Source organism: Gossypium hirsutum, chromosome D04, assembly GCF_007990345.1.
Source record: "Gossypium hirsutum isolate 1008001.06 chromosome D04, Gossypium_hirsutum_v2.1, whole genome shotgun sequence".
Classification (NCBI taxonomy): Eukaryota; Viridiplantae; Streptophyta; class Magnoliopsida; order Malvales; family Malvaceae; genus Gossypium; species Gossypium hirsutum.
Window position 1 is genome coordinate 57,007,594 of NC_053440.1, and position 15,148 is coordinate 57,022,741.

Below are 15,148 nucleotides of genomic sequence, written 5' to 3' on the forward strand. Positions count from 1 at the left end.
CGAGCTTAATTCAGGTAAAATTTGTTTTTTTAACGTGTCACGTGACACAAATTTACTTTTATAAGATAAATTTTTAAAGTAAATTTTTTCTAAAATATAAAAAAATTAAAATTTAAGATTTTTCCAATTTTATGGAAATATACTTTTGTAAAAAGTATGTAAAACTTAAAAAAAGGCAAAATCAGAAAAATGAAAAAGGTGTTGAAAAATTCAGAAATATTTATTTAAAAAAATTATTATAAAATTTGAATTTTTTAATACTTTTAATCCCCAAAGAACTATGAGAATTATTTCAATTTAGCAATATTTCATTTTTTTTAAATAATGTAATATTTTTTAATTTCTTCCTGTAGTTTCTTGAAGTTTCGCTCTCTTTTTTTAATGAATTTTTAAAAGAAAAAATTTTTGGTGCGACGTGGCAACTAAGGATTAACCCTCATAAATAAATAAATAAATAACCGCGCACTGTCCGAACATAGTAAACACACATTTCCTCTTTCACTAAAAAAATGTATGAACATTCTTACTTTTCAAGTATCAAATCAAAACTGTAAATTTTTTAAAGAAAAAAAAATCAAAATTGTTTAACGAAATCGATTCCCCACTGAATCCCGATGCCAATCACTTCTTTTTCACTGTTCCGCAGCCGTTTACCCGCCATAACCACCGTTCTCCGCCGTCACTCACCACCCTACCGCCACCTCTTTATCCTCTCCGCCAAACAGACCCCTTCTAATTCAAGACAAAACGTATCCAAGAAACCCCAACCCAACAAGAACCTCCTCAAGGCTAAACACACCTTCAAAGATTACTCCTCTTTAGCTCCCGTCCTTGCCCCTAATGAAACTCCATCTCTTTCCGATTCTCAAGCCGTCGGCGCCGTTGCCGCTGCTCAAGCCAATTTCATGCGGGTCATAGTTCAACGGGAACCGGAGGATGGTATGAAAACTGGGTTGGAGTTGCTTTGTGTGGTGAGGGCAGTTTTGAAGAAGATAAAGAGGAGGGTTTTGGTTGGGGATAAGGTGGTGGTTGGTTCGATTGATTGGGTGGAACGGCGTGGGGTTATTGAGAATGTGTTTCAACGGAGTTCTGAGATTGTTGATCCGCCGGTTGCTAATGTTGATCGCTTGCTCGTGCTTTTCTCTATGGAACAGCCGCCGGTGGAGCCGTTTATGCTTACGAGATTCTTGGTTGAAGCTGAGTCTTATAGGATTCCACTCACGCTTGCTTTGAACAAAACGGAACTCGTTGATGAAGAGGTTCGAAGCTTTGACGCTCTTTTGATTGTAATTTACCATAAACTGTTAGTTGCTGATGTTACTTGCACTAGGCGAGTCGAAGATATTGTTATATTCAATTGTTTTAAGCTTATTGACAATTGTTAGTTGCAATGTTACTCGGAGTCAAGCGTTAGTGTCGGCCTGTAATGTTACACCGAGTTGAGTGTCGGCCTGTCGGGTACAATATGCATTCCCCATGTCCGAATGTGTATTGAAAATTGTTAGTTGCAATGTTACTAGGAGTCTAGTGTTAGTGTTAGTGTCGGCCTGTCAGGGATAATATGCATTCCCCGTATCGAGTATGTATTGACAATTGTTAGCTGCAATGCTACTTGGAGTCGAGTGTTAGTGTCGACCTGTCGGGTACAATATGCATTCCCCATGTCTGAATATGCATTGACGATTGTTAGTTGCAATGTTACTCGGAGTCGTGTATTAGTGTCAGCCTGTCGGGTGCAATATGCATTCCCCATGTCTGAGTATGTATTGACAATTGTTAGTTGCAATGTTACTTTCCTGTTGGGTACAATATTCATTCCCCGTGTCCGAGTATGCATAGACAATTGTTAATTACGATGTTACTTGGAGCCGAGTGTTAGTGTCGGTCTGTTGGGTACAGTATGCATTCTATACGGTTATATCTAACCTTTTCTAAGTTTTTTTTTTTTTGAAGTATCATATACCATGTTCGAATGTATATTGATATGAGTGTTGGATGAGTACTTTTAGGAAAAATGAAAATTCGGAGCAAGATAGGTTGTTCATTTCACATGTTCGTTATGGCATTGTAATTTGACTTGTTCTTAGCAAGTTTTTTATCCTATAAGACATAGGAATTAGATCAACAGATTAGGGGCAATTAGTTAAGAGAAAATCAAATGGAAATTTACACACACACACACACACACATATATACTAGTAGCTCTAGTCTATTATTTGAGCTTCTGTAGTTGTTTGTTTATAATAAAGAAATGGATGTTCTTCATCTCATGAAATATTCTATGTTAGTTGGAGTCAGGCTTGAGTGTTAAATTACGGTATCTGTAGGACATGGGTGTGAAGTACTTGAAGGGTCGTGTTCTTGTACCATTGTATAAATTTGTGTTGGGATATAGGTCATGTCCTTGAAGTACAAGGGTACTTCAAAAAAAAATTAAAAGTTGGTGCAACGAAACATCGAATTCCTCGATTTTCTGTTTTATAATCTATGAATCACATTTACATTGTCAAATAACATCGGTGTGATTCCTTTGGCATATGTGCATATTGGGGGACTTTGAAATGCTTTTGCAGACTCTTTTCGCATGGAAGAATAGGCTGCGAAGCTGGGGATATGAACCGGTCTTTTGCAGTGTTGAGACCAAAAACGGACTTGATTCTCTTGCATTTTACTTGAGGGATCAAACAACTGTAATTGTTGGTCCTAGTGGGGTTGGGAAATCAAGCCTTATCAATGTTCTCCGAAGTGATCACCGCACTCCTGATTCCCTTGAAGGAGATAATTTGTTTGATCCTGTGGGTTTTTTTCCTTATTCCTTAATACTTCATTTTCGTTTTTCCTTTGAGTTGAGAATGTTAAGTGTGGATTATATATATTGATAATTGTGGGTGGAGTTGCTACGGTTAAGAGCGATGAGTACTCTATATGTGTACATGTATGTATATATTGCTTTTTTTTTTTGGTTGGGGGGGGTTAAATTACACGGGTAGTCACCCAACTATAGTAAAATTTTTTTGGTTACCTAACTATTCAATTTTATCTTTTTTGTATGCAATTTTTAAAATTGGCATAATAGCACCTTTGACCCTCAACATTTATAAAATATGTCAATTTAGTCTTGATTCTAAAAAATTTAACCCTTAACATTTACACATTATGTAATTTAGTCCTTTTTGTAGTTTTGCTTTTCTTTTAGGTTGAGAACAATAAGTGCCATATATATGTATGTATGTATGTATGTATTGATAATTTGGGGTCAGGTTGGTAGGGTTTGAATTTGAACTTTCATGCCTTACAAGCCACTTGCTACAAGGCCAAGAGGTTGTTAGTTTCGTATATTTCTCTTCCTTAAAGAACATCTATTTCTGTAGATTTCAGGCAGCAAGTGGTTTGAAGATCAGAGGGTTGGGGAGGTCTCAACAAGAAGTGGCAGAGGGAAACACACTACGCGACATGTTTCGTTGCTTCCACTATTGGGAGGGGGCTATGTTGCCGATACTCCGGGGTTTAATCAACCTAGCTTGTTGAAAGTGACAAAGCAATCTCTTGCACAAGCTTTCCCCGAGGTTGTTTGCCTGCTAATTGTGATATTTTACACAATTTGGTTGCACTTGACCTTCTATTTGCGCTTTTTGTGGTATCCGATGTCTTTGTTCTGATTTTTTTCTTTTTCAGATTCGGAAAATGCTAAAAGACAGTGAACCTGCAAAATGCTCATTCAATGATTGCTTACATCTTGGTGAACCTGGGTGCATTGTGAAAGGGGATTGGGAAAGATATCCATACTATTTCCAACTTCTCGATGAGATCCGGATCAGAGAGGAATTTCAGTTGAGGACATTCGGGACCAAGAGAGAAGGTGATGTCAGGTATGTAAGATTAAAACTATGTTACTCCGATTTTTCATTTTTTTTTTTAAATTAGTCATCCCTAAAACCCGACTTTGGCACATATCCAGACATAGGTATTTGTAGGCTCTCCAAATACATAGAAAAAACTTACAAAAAAAGCTCAACATGTTCTTGTCATACGCATACTTGTTCAGACACTTGCATCCAAATCCGAGAAATATGGTTGTTTACATTTCTGAAAATGGTAGTCTAGTGAGATGCCTAGATTCTAAACTTACTCTTCTAAACAATGTTTTATTACAATGCACATTTCTTTTTTGTTTATGTCATTAAGTATCGTTAATAGTTTAACAAAAGGCACTTTTTATAGTAAAAGTACCATGGAGGCTCCTGTATTAGGATTCGGATTGTTTTTTGTCCCTACTAGAAAATGGGCAAATTAGCCCCTATATGTTAGATTAAAGAGCAAATTGGTTCTTTCTATTAAAATTTTCATTATCTGGTGTGACTGACAAAATAACCAAACAGTATTTCATGCTAATATATAAGGATCAATTTTAATAGAAGGACCAATTTGTTATTTGATCTAATGTATAGGATTAATTTTCCTATTTAGTAAAGCAATTACTAAATCTGACCTCTAATATAGGGGCATTCTTAGTGCTTTTACCCACTTTTTTATTTTGCTATGCTACGACTTCTCATTTTTCTTAAAGTACTTGTATCCAACATGTGTCTGACATTCGTACCCGAGTTCGAGTAACATATATCTTCTTTTTTGAATCAGGAACCTGTGAATATATTTTTGCTTTTGGTTTTGGAATCTAAAATGCCATTTGCAGGTACAAAGTGGGAGATATGGGTGTTCAGCAAGCTGAACCTCGATTGGAACCGAAGAAACATCGAAGGCAATCGCGGAAAAGGATTAACCAGTCGTTATTAGATGAATTAGATGAACTTGAGGATGATGATGATAGCTTAGACTTAGAAAATGACCCAATTGTTAGAGCAATAGAGAATGAAAACCAGTAGTGTTATGAAGGTGCCTATATCAGAAGTTAGATTGTATTTTGTTTTTTTACTTAAAAAATAGGTAAATTAATCTCAATATCTTAGATAAAAGAATAAATCATTTCCAATAAAATTTTTATTCATTGATACTATTAAAAATTAGTATAATTGACAAAATAACTAGACAATAATATATGGTGAGTTATATGTATTTTTTGTTGATATACATGGATCAAAATTTTTTAAAAAGATTAATTTATTTTTTAATATAATATATAATTTGTCGAATTTTTAAATAGAGAATTAAATTTTTAGTATAGATGTCTTTATGATATTTTTATTGAAATAAACATATTAAATATAATTTTTAAATTTTTAAGCTTCTAGTTCTGTGTAGACATCAAATTTTATTCAATTTGAATAATTTGGATCCAATTTAATTCATTTTGATTATAAAAATTAGCAATTGAAGACTCGACCTTAATCTACACAAATCTAAACTTACTCAAACTTGCGAGTCAAAACTCAAGCTTGCACAAACTCACTAATAACTAGAGTTGAAAATTCGAAGATTTCAACTTAATAACAACCTTAACTCAAAATTTGCTTAAATCAAAATAATTCAAAAACTTTAAAACCCAAATTAACTTACAACCAAACCAACCTACCAATTAACGAACCTTGTTTTATATTAAAAGTCATATAAATGAAACATAACATAGAACACTGTAATTGAGACAAAATCTCCAAGAAAAACATAACTCAAGACAACATTTGACTAAAACATGCTTTGAAATAAAAAACCATCCAACACATCTTAACGTCAAAAACTTCAAAAATAATGTATGAAATCCAAAGACCAGAAATCACTACATTAACTGACTTGATAAAGTTTCAAACTTTGTTCACTCAAGAAGAAGCTTGGGACTTCTTGGACTTGCTTGCTGCCAATTGAGTCTCAGGCTGAAAGCAAAAAAGGAGGATGATTTATCAACAATATACGAAAACCATATTGATATTTTTGTTCTATGTTGCTCCGACTAACTCGTAACTTTTTCTCAAAGTCTCCATGTCAAATACTCAATGTTCGAATGCATATGAGGATAATTCATATTCGAATATAGATATGAAGATATGCCTCTCCAAATATGAGAAACTTTCAAGTATACTTAGACCTGTAAATTCTGACCTGAATCTGAAAAACCAACCAGATCGACTCAAATCCAAAACCAATATAACCTAATTTGACCATAAAAGCAAACGACCCAAACCCAAACTTCAATCTTGAATGACAAACCCAAAACAACCCCAACCTAAAATGGCTTGAGCTTGAAATGATCTGAACCTAGAATAACTTGAATCCGAAATTACCCAGACCTGAAGTAACTTGAATCCAAAATAATCCAAAACCCAAAAGGACTCGAAATCTTTTTGAAACAGAAGTGATATGACCCAAAACTAACCCGACCAGCTCAATTGACAGGAATGACTTGAATACAAAATTACCCAGATCTGAAGTAACTTGAATCCAAAATAATCCAAAACCCAAAAGGACTCCAAATTTTGGAACAGAAATGATATGACCCAAAACTAACCCGATCCACTCAATTGACAGGTCTGAGCATACTTGTGTCATATACAAGAATGTATCTTAACACTCACACCCAAGTCCAAGTAAACATAGTTTACTCTTAGGAAACTAAGTTTAAATCAACTCACCTCTTTTTTGACAGGTTCTTCCTTCTCGGACAAAATCAACTCAATGTGGCAAGGAGAGGACATGTAAGCTGAATGAAAAGATTCAGAGTTCTATTAACACATGAAAACAAATAAACCCTAAAAAATATATGCACACTGATGGTTCTAATACATACGGTTGATTCTTCCATGAGCTCGGTAAGTACGACGCCTTTGTTTTTGGGCCTGGTTAACCTGGATGTGAGAAATATGGAGTGCATCGACGTCTAAACCCTTAACCTGGGAAATTAATATCAAATTGTTAGGAAAGGAAAGCAATGGAGTTGATCATGAAACTAGAAACCATAGAGTAGAAATACCTCGGCATTACTCTCAGCATTCTTCAGCAAATCTAGAATGAACTTAGCCGATTTTACAGGCCAGCGACCTTGTCCATTAGAATGCCTGTTCTTTGCTTGTGCCGTACGTCCAACACCACCACAAAAGCGTCGGAACGGTATGGCTTGCTTGTGGGCAATAACATCCTCCAAATACCTTTTAGCCTTTACCAATGGCAACTTTCTAATGGCGAAAGCTGTCTCTCTTGTGTTCTATAGAACAATAACTAGATATAAGACTCATTGATAATGACCGGCAAAACTAAAACAGCACATAATGAGAACGACAAACCAAAAAAAAGGACGGGGAATATATCATAAAACTGATACTTTGATAGTTCACAAAGTGGACCAACCAAACACCGAGACACGCCAGCAAAAACAATTGAGCAAACTCATTCTCAAATCACAGCTAACTTGAAAACTAAATTCTTTCCCAAAGAATTACAAAATGTTGCATCATTTACTGAACCTTAAGTTACCGAGAAAATCCAGAGGTTCACCCAATAATAATGCGAGTAATCTCCCTGAAGTTTACGAGAGCCTTGTTCGAAAATGGCAACAAGACCCTGCTTTTGTCATCAGGTTTAAGAACTTAAATAATAGACCCAAAAAAAAATCTACAATCATAAGCAACAAGTTCTAAACAAAGACTATCCAAAATCACTTAAAAATCCTTCCCAACCATATTCAATAATTTAATCCAATTATTAACTACGATCAATTCAATTATACACATATGACATGTTTAATAAACACGATTCACAACACATTGCACTCCTAAGAAAATAACTCAGGTTCAAATTCTAGAGATAACATTGTTGAAGGGACAAGGCGAAACACGAAAATATCAATCTACATGGACCATAAAATGGACATGGAAGATTCTTTGGTTCCACCCAAAGAAAAAATAAACACGATTAACACAACAGATTTAAACAAACTGTGTGTGTATATATGCTGATTCACTCTTCATTCATTAGCACAATATGATTTACTGGATCTTCAATAATACATGATAGATATAGGTTTCTAAACAACAAGCCAACAAATACCCAGAACTTAATATCAATAACTAAATAAAAATTATATCGGGTTTGATGATATTACCTTGAAATGAACCCTAAGATCAGAGCCCCTTGCCTTGCAGGCTGCATAGAACCAACACCAAGCACCATTAGTTTCCAAGAAAAAAAAACTACGGATTCTTTAGAAAGAGGGGGAAATGCACAAAAAAAATATTAAATGGGCATTTACATTTGGTGGGATTATCGGGTTCCTTCGAATACTTCACCTGCAAAACGATTCAAAACAATATTGTTTTTAATGATAATATAAAAAGGAAAAAAAAGATTTAGAATTGAAATTAAGGAAGAGATTGAAGAAAAAACGATCACCATGGCTACTGATATGTGATCTGAATGAAGCCTCTGTTGCTGCTCAAGAGTGCTTCAATTGGGGGTCTGCCTAGCAATATCAAAGCGGCGAATAGAGGGTGATGGCGCAAATATATAGATTCTAGGGTTTTTAAATGGTTTCTTTTTGGAATAATTGCGCTTTACTCCCTCTGCTATGCTGAAATCTTGATTTAATCTTTCCATTTTAATTTGATCCTCTATTTTTTATAATCTTTTAGTAGATTCAAATTTGATAGTAGCAGCCAAGCCATAACTTTTTTCTGGGGGTGGGATTATGTTATATATTTTTATGGGAGTTAAAATAAAAACTTAGCTTATATTTTTATAGTTTTTCAAAAGATTAAATCGAAATTTTATTATTTTTAGGAATCAAATTACAATTTCATTATGGATCAACTTGTAAATTCATAAAATTTAGAGTTTAAAACAAAAATTTTCAATTGGGGTGGAGGCAGGCCCCTGCCTACCCTCCCTGTTTGATAACTAGTTCGATATCAGAAAAAAAAATTGATAACATGATTAATTATGTTTAAATGTTCAAATTAAGGGTCAATCACTTAAAGGTTATTCGTGTATGGGCTAAACCTTTTAAAATGGTCAAATAAAAGCTAAACCTTTTCGTAAGTGCTCAAATAAAGTATTTTCAAATGTTGTATATAGGTTTCAAATTTATTTTTATTTTTATTTTCTTTTCAAGCAATATTTGATTTAATTGTTATTAGCTCAATGTTTTATTTTAAACACGTCAAAATTCATTTAATTTTTATTACAAATTAAACTGAAGCGCGTGAAAATCCTTCATTTGAACACCTTCGTAAATATTTAACCCTTTATATGATTATTTTGAAATGAGTAACTCCTGAAAAATTTAGCCTTAATTTGAACATTGAGCCGTTAATTGATGTTTCTGAAGTGACAACATGAAAACATTTTTCGTTCTTTTGTTATATGTTAGGATGGCCTGAAATTTTTAATAATTTTTTGTTCAACCAATAACAAATTTACATTTGCATGCCGATCGAATGCTTAAACCATTTAAATAATTAATATATTGCTTTTAAAGGTATTAATTAGTAGTGTTATTAATTTAAATATATTAATAACATTATAAAAATAAATTGACCAAATTATATTAAATTAAAATAAAGGGGTTAGAACTTAAATTTCAATGTAATAGAAAGACTACAACCAGAATTAAACCTTTCCTTTTTCAAGCTTAGAAAAATTATGGATCCAATGCTAAAAGATCTTTGACAGCCCAATTACTATTGGGTAAAGGCCCAATACCAATTTCAACCTAAAAAGTAAGAAAAATTATTTGAAAATTTTACATTTTAATTTATTTTTAATCGAAACCGTCAATATCGTATCGATGGATATATTGTTTTTATTAGATATTGATATGTATTGATATAGGCATGTTTCGGTATTTCTTACGTACCATTTTCTGCATTAAATATATATAATTATAATTTAGTTTCAAGATTTTTAATAAAAAATATTTTATAAAATGTAAATATAGCTTAATTATATATGTTTATATGGTAAATACAAATAAAATTATTAATTGATTTCAATAACTTATTTTTAAATGTAATTACGAAAAAATTAATAACCTGAAAAAATTAAATATAATTTAAAATATCTAAATTTGGTTAATAATCGATACTCATTGATACAAGTCAATACAACCAATATGAACTGCTACCAATATGATACTAACTACGTTGTTCAGAATTCTCATAATAAAAAAATAAAATATTATTCTTTGTTTTGAATAAATATTTTTTATTAATCGCAATTTTTCCAATGACAAAATAATTTTAAAAAATTGAATAAAATTTTCTAATAATGTAATTACATATCATATTTTTTAATTTTCGGAATAAATATTTTCGTTAAAATTATTTAAAATGTTTTTGTTGACACAAATAGGATGAATTGTGTATTTTTAGTAGAGGTGATCATGGGTTGGGCTATCCGGCCCGGCCTGATGGCCCGCCTAAAAAATGGGAGGGTTCGGGTAAAAATATAGGTCCAGAAAATAGGTTTGGACAAAAAAATGAGGCCCGTTTAGAAAACGGGTCAGGCCTCGGGTAAAACTTTTTTTGACCCAGGCCCAACCCAACCCGAATTATATATTAAATATATATATTTATTTTTAATCAAATATACTTTTTAACTTTCATGTTTTAACTTTTTTTGATGCTATTTTGGTGTTGTAAAATTTAATATGGGCCGGGTCAGGCTCGTGCTTAGCAAATTTATTTCGGGCCGGGCTTGGATAAATTTCTAGGCCCATATTTCGGGTCGGGCCCAGGACTAGAAAATAGTCCTAAAATTTTGTCTGCTCCCGGCCCGACCTGGCCCATGATCACCTCTAATTTTTAGGGACTAAACATGTTAAAGATTTGGTGTTTTGAATAAATATTATATATATAGTAATAAAAATTTTATTGTATTAAAAATAATTATAAAATATATTATCAATATTAGAATTTTTATCACATACGCATGTATGTAGAAACTATGTATTTGTTAACACATATAATAAATAATAAAACGTAGGGTTTAAAACTAATTAATAATGACATATGAAATATGTATGATATTAAAATAATAAAAAAATTGTGAGTAAAATGGAATTTAAACACATAAATACATCATATTGAAAATACTAAATGCACTGCAATTGTTTATGGTATTGCCATCAATATTGAGTTAGTGTCAGATTGACTTGTGACTAGATTTGTTAATGGGTCGGAAGCAAAATCATTAGGGCTGAACAATAAACTTGAGCAAAAAAATTAGGCATGTTTAAAATATGAGTCGAGCTCAGGTTTAAACATTCAAGGCCCGACCTTTTTTTAATTTGTAATGTTTCATATTATGTTATTTTTATATATTACGTAATTTATAACATGTAAACTATTATAATGTGAATATTAAAAAATGTTAAGATCACTATATAGAAAAATTTAATAAATATATATAATTATTTTTTAAAAAATAATATGGGTGATCTTAAAATGGTCTTAGGTTAGCCATTCACTAATATGGTGGGCTTAGGCAAAACTTTAGGCCCATATTTATAGCTAAGTTTAGGCAAGTGTCTGATCTCAGCTCGACCCAACCCATGAACACTTCTACTTGTGGCACCGACTCAATCGATAATATTATTAATATATACAATTGATAAAAGTAATAAAGTATGCATAGCACAGTTAAAATATAAATACCATGTTAAAATAAAGTTTTGGCTCAGTAGTAAAATTAATGTTTTATTAGCGCAAATAAGATGGCTTCAAATCCCATCACATGTAATTTTTTATTGGCTTTTTTTAAGAAATAAAAAGATTAAGTACTCTCAAATTGACTCATAACACCAACTCTGTTTGGGGCTTTGTTGAGTGTTTTTGTGTATCTGTCTCTCAATAAGACTAATTTCCCTATTTATATGATACGATTTTTGGATATGGTATATTAGGTAAACCCTCATGCATGCCAACACGTGCCATATCTTAAGATTAACACGTGTTTTGTAGGTGTGAATTTGCTTGCATGATGATGCGGACTATGTAAAGTATCATTATTGGAGTAAAGGGGATTGGGTTGGTCCAACTACTTCAACTTGAGGGAATAAAAAAAAAATCAAATTGTAATTTCACCTATAAAATTTTAAATTTCAAGAGTTTCCCTTTTAAAAAGGAGAAATCCATTGAAAATTTATTTGTGAATTGGCTAGCGTAAGTAATGTTCAACGATCCAACCACTAATGACAAAAGTAAACCATTTTTGGACCAATATTTGATACGTTATTGACAAAATTGTTCATATATTAGAATTACGTTTTTATTATTTTATATTTTAATTTTATATTATATAACCATACGGAGAGGGGCAAAATTTAAAAAAAAATTCAAGAGATATTATTAAATTGTATATTTTTACGATGATTAAAATATAATTTTATAATTTTTAAAGGGTTAAATAAAAAATTTATCGTTTACGAGAGAAACAAAAAAGTATGGCCCAAGGATCCATTGCCTCTGATCACAAAAGTCTTTTTCACACATGGTTTATGGAGAGAATAAAATGACAATATTAAAGGTGTATAATTGAATTAGAATCGAATTTATGTGGGCTATTGATGGGTGTTTCGTAGTGTAAAAATCAAGGTCTAGGGACGAATTTAAGGGGTAGACAGGAGTCTTGGCCCTCAAAATGAAAAATTATCAGTTCAGCCCCCTTATAAATAATGAAATTACATATTAATATATGGTAAAAATTGAACTTTAACCCCTCAAAAATGAAAAAAAATATTTTGTCTCTTAAGAAATGATGAAATCATAAATTAATATTTTAATCTCTAAAAATTTATAAATAAAATTGGATAAAAGTACTATTAAGGCTATTGTATTATGAGTCAAATTGCGTTTTATCCCTTTTACTAAAAAAAATGAGCAAATGAGTAAATTGGTCTTTTTATTAAAAAATTCATCTATTTTTACTATTAAAAATTGGTCATTGTACGCTAGCATGAGTTACACCTGAAACTCCACGTATAATTGTTTAATTATTTTATTAACCATACCCGTTTTTGTCAATAAAAATTGATAAAAATTTTAACGGATATAATCGATCTACTCTTTAATTTAATCTATGCTATAGGTAATTTCCTTTACAAAAGAACACCTTGAATGTCAACATCCAAAGTTGTTGGATTCGTTGTACCAAAAACTAAAAAGTTGTTAGTGTCAAACAGATAAATTTTGCATTTAATTTTGCAATATAAATCAAATTAAAGTTTAGAAAATTAGGAAATATAATAGACTTTTTTAAAAAAATAGATTTTTTTTATATTTGTGCTAATTTAAAAATAATATATATAAACTAGGTTTTTTTATTCCATTTTATTATATATATTAATTGGAATTTAATATATTTGTAATATTCTAAATATATTATATTATAGTATTTTGAATGATACAATTAAAAGTAATATTGGATTTTAGTTATAATATAATTAAAGAAATTGAAAATTTTTATTAACATGGAATATATATCCATAAATTAATTAATTTGAATAATTAAAAATATTTTTCATTATACTAAATAAATAAGCGAGATTATTTTGAATTAATTGTAATTTTATTTAAATTTAAATTGAGAAAATATTATATAATATTAAAATATAAATACAGTATATAATATATTTAGATTTAATGGGGTACAATGCTTGTTTAGGTAGAGAAAATATTTTGAATAAAGAAATTTGACTGAGTCCATTTGTATTTAAAAACCATAAATCTGTTCAGTAGAATATTTGAAATTGCCATTTCCTTTCTAAACTTGCATAAAAAAAATTATCGATATTATTGTCGGTGCATGAGAACGTGGGTTCGAGTATACTGAGACGCGTTATTTTCGTATTTAAGGGTTGGTGAGGATTGAGGAACTATAAATAGTTTTAAGCATGGTATCAAAAAGAGCAGATATGATAAGAATCTATAATAGTTAATAGTTACAAACAATCAATATTGAATCTATTTTATTAGGGTAAATTGCGTTAATAGTCATCTAACTAGTAATAAATATCTTTATTATCACTAAACTATGAAAAGTTACAAAATGATTATCTAATTATTAGTAATTTTCTTTTTTGATCACCCAACTATAAATGTTACAAAATGGTCACTCAACTATTCAAATTTGTCTTTTTTGGTCACCAGTTGACTAATGGTGACGACTTTTAAAATTGACACTATAGCAACTTTAACCCTCAACATTTATACATTATGTTTATTTAGTCTTGATTCTAAAAAATCTAACCTTCGACATTAATATATTGTGTCATTTGATTGTTTTTATAGTTTTACTTTTCTTTGTGATATTTTCACCTAAAAAGCTAAAAAAATATATCAGTTGAATTTGATTGAAAATATAGAAAAAATGAAAATACCTAAAAATCCAAGATAATAATTTTCATATTTTTCTTTCTTTTCAAATTAACCCTCTACATCATAAAGAAAGCAAAACCACAAAAAAATACACAGTGCAAATGTTGAGTATTAATTTTTTAAAAATCGATACTAAATTGGCATAATTTATAAATATTAAAGGTTAAAGTTGTTATTATCCAATTTTAAAAGTTATCACCTTTAACTGGGGACCAAAAAGGCAAAATAAATTTAATAGTAATATATAATTGATTGCTTGTAAACTTGGACTTCTAAGGGTATGAAGTAGGTAGCAATGGGATTAGGTAGATAAAAGGATAGTCATATCTCATCCTTTCAAATATTCTTTTATATAATACAATGAAATATATATTTAATAAACATGAAATAGTATAGTAAAAATAATATTTATATTATATTTAAAGGAGGGTTAAATTGATTTTGCAAGTTAACTAAGGGTGAGTTTGGATGTGCGGTGCTTTTATCTACGGTTAGTGTAAAAATAGTGGTGGCGGTGAGATTAGATACTGTAGCGTGAGATAAAAAATAACTAAATACATCGCACCGCACCCAATTGCCCATCCAAATCCACCCTAAGCATCTATTGACTTCAGAATTGAAATTACATGTTAAAAAATATAAATTTGAGAATATTTTTTTATTAACTTCTAGTTTTGGCCTCTTTATTATGTTTTAATTTAAGTTTTACCGCCTATAATTTATTTGATATAATCTAGTTATTATACTCACTAGTTAATCAAAATAGTTATTAGCGTTAATAATTTGGGTTGTGGGTTTAAACACGTTTTTCTCCGATTTAAAGGTTGAGGAAG

At 30.9% G+C, this 15,148-nt stretch overlaps 2 protein-coding genes and 1 non-coding gene across 4 annotated transcripts; 1 reads left to right on the forward strand and 2 right to left on the reverse strand.

Annotated features, from left to right (window-relative positions):
* Positions 1–460: 460 nt before the first annotated feature.
* On the forward strand, positions 461–4,959 carry LOC107898631 (small ribosomal subunit biogenesis GTPase RsgA 1, mitochondrial). Of its 2 annotated transcripts, XM_016824138.2 has the most exons (5): positions 468–1,259; positions 2,574–2,795; positions 3,372–3,566; positions 3,676–3,869; positions 4,694–4,959. In XM_016824138.2, the coding sequence occupies exons 1-5, from the start codon at positions 615–617 to the stop codon at positions 4,881–4,883; spliced, it is 1,446 nt and encodes a 481-aa protein (XP_016679627.1). In that variant the 5' UTR covers positions 468–614; the 3' UTR covers positions 4,884–4,959. The 2 variants fall into 2 exon arrangements, with proteins under 2 accessions (XP_016679628.1, XP_016679627.1); XM_016824139.2 differs by lacking the exon at positions 2,574–2,795 and having other exon boundaries at positions 461–1,259.
* Positions 4,960–5,533: 574 nt separating this feature from the next.
* On the reverse strand, positions 5,534–8,483 carry LOC107898629 (60S ribosomal protein L17-2). Its single transcript, XM_041091050.1, has 7 exons — positions 8,335–8,483; positions 8,195–8,231; positions 8,048–8,088; positions 6,920–7,150; positions 6,737–6,839; positions 6,582–6,649; positions 5,534–5,825 (listed from the first exon to the last, which is right to left on the reverse strand). Exons 1-7 carry the CDS (start codon positions 8,335–8,337, stop codon positions 5,772–5,774), a joined length of 537 nt encoding a protein of 178 aa, XP_040946984.1. The 5' UTR covers positions 8,338–8,483; the 3' UTR covers positions 5,534–5,771.
* On the reverse strand, positions 7,387–7,516 carry LOC121216665 (small nucleolar RNA snoR74). Its single transcript, XR_005912844.1, has one exon. It is a non-coding gene; the product is annotated as a small nucleolar RNA snoR74 (small nucleolar RNA).
* Positions 8,484–15,148: the final 6,665 nt, after the last annotated feature.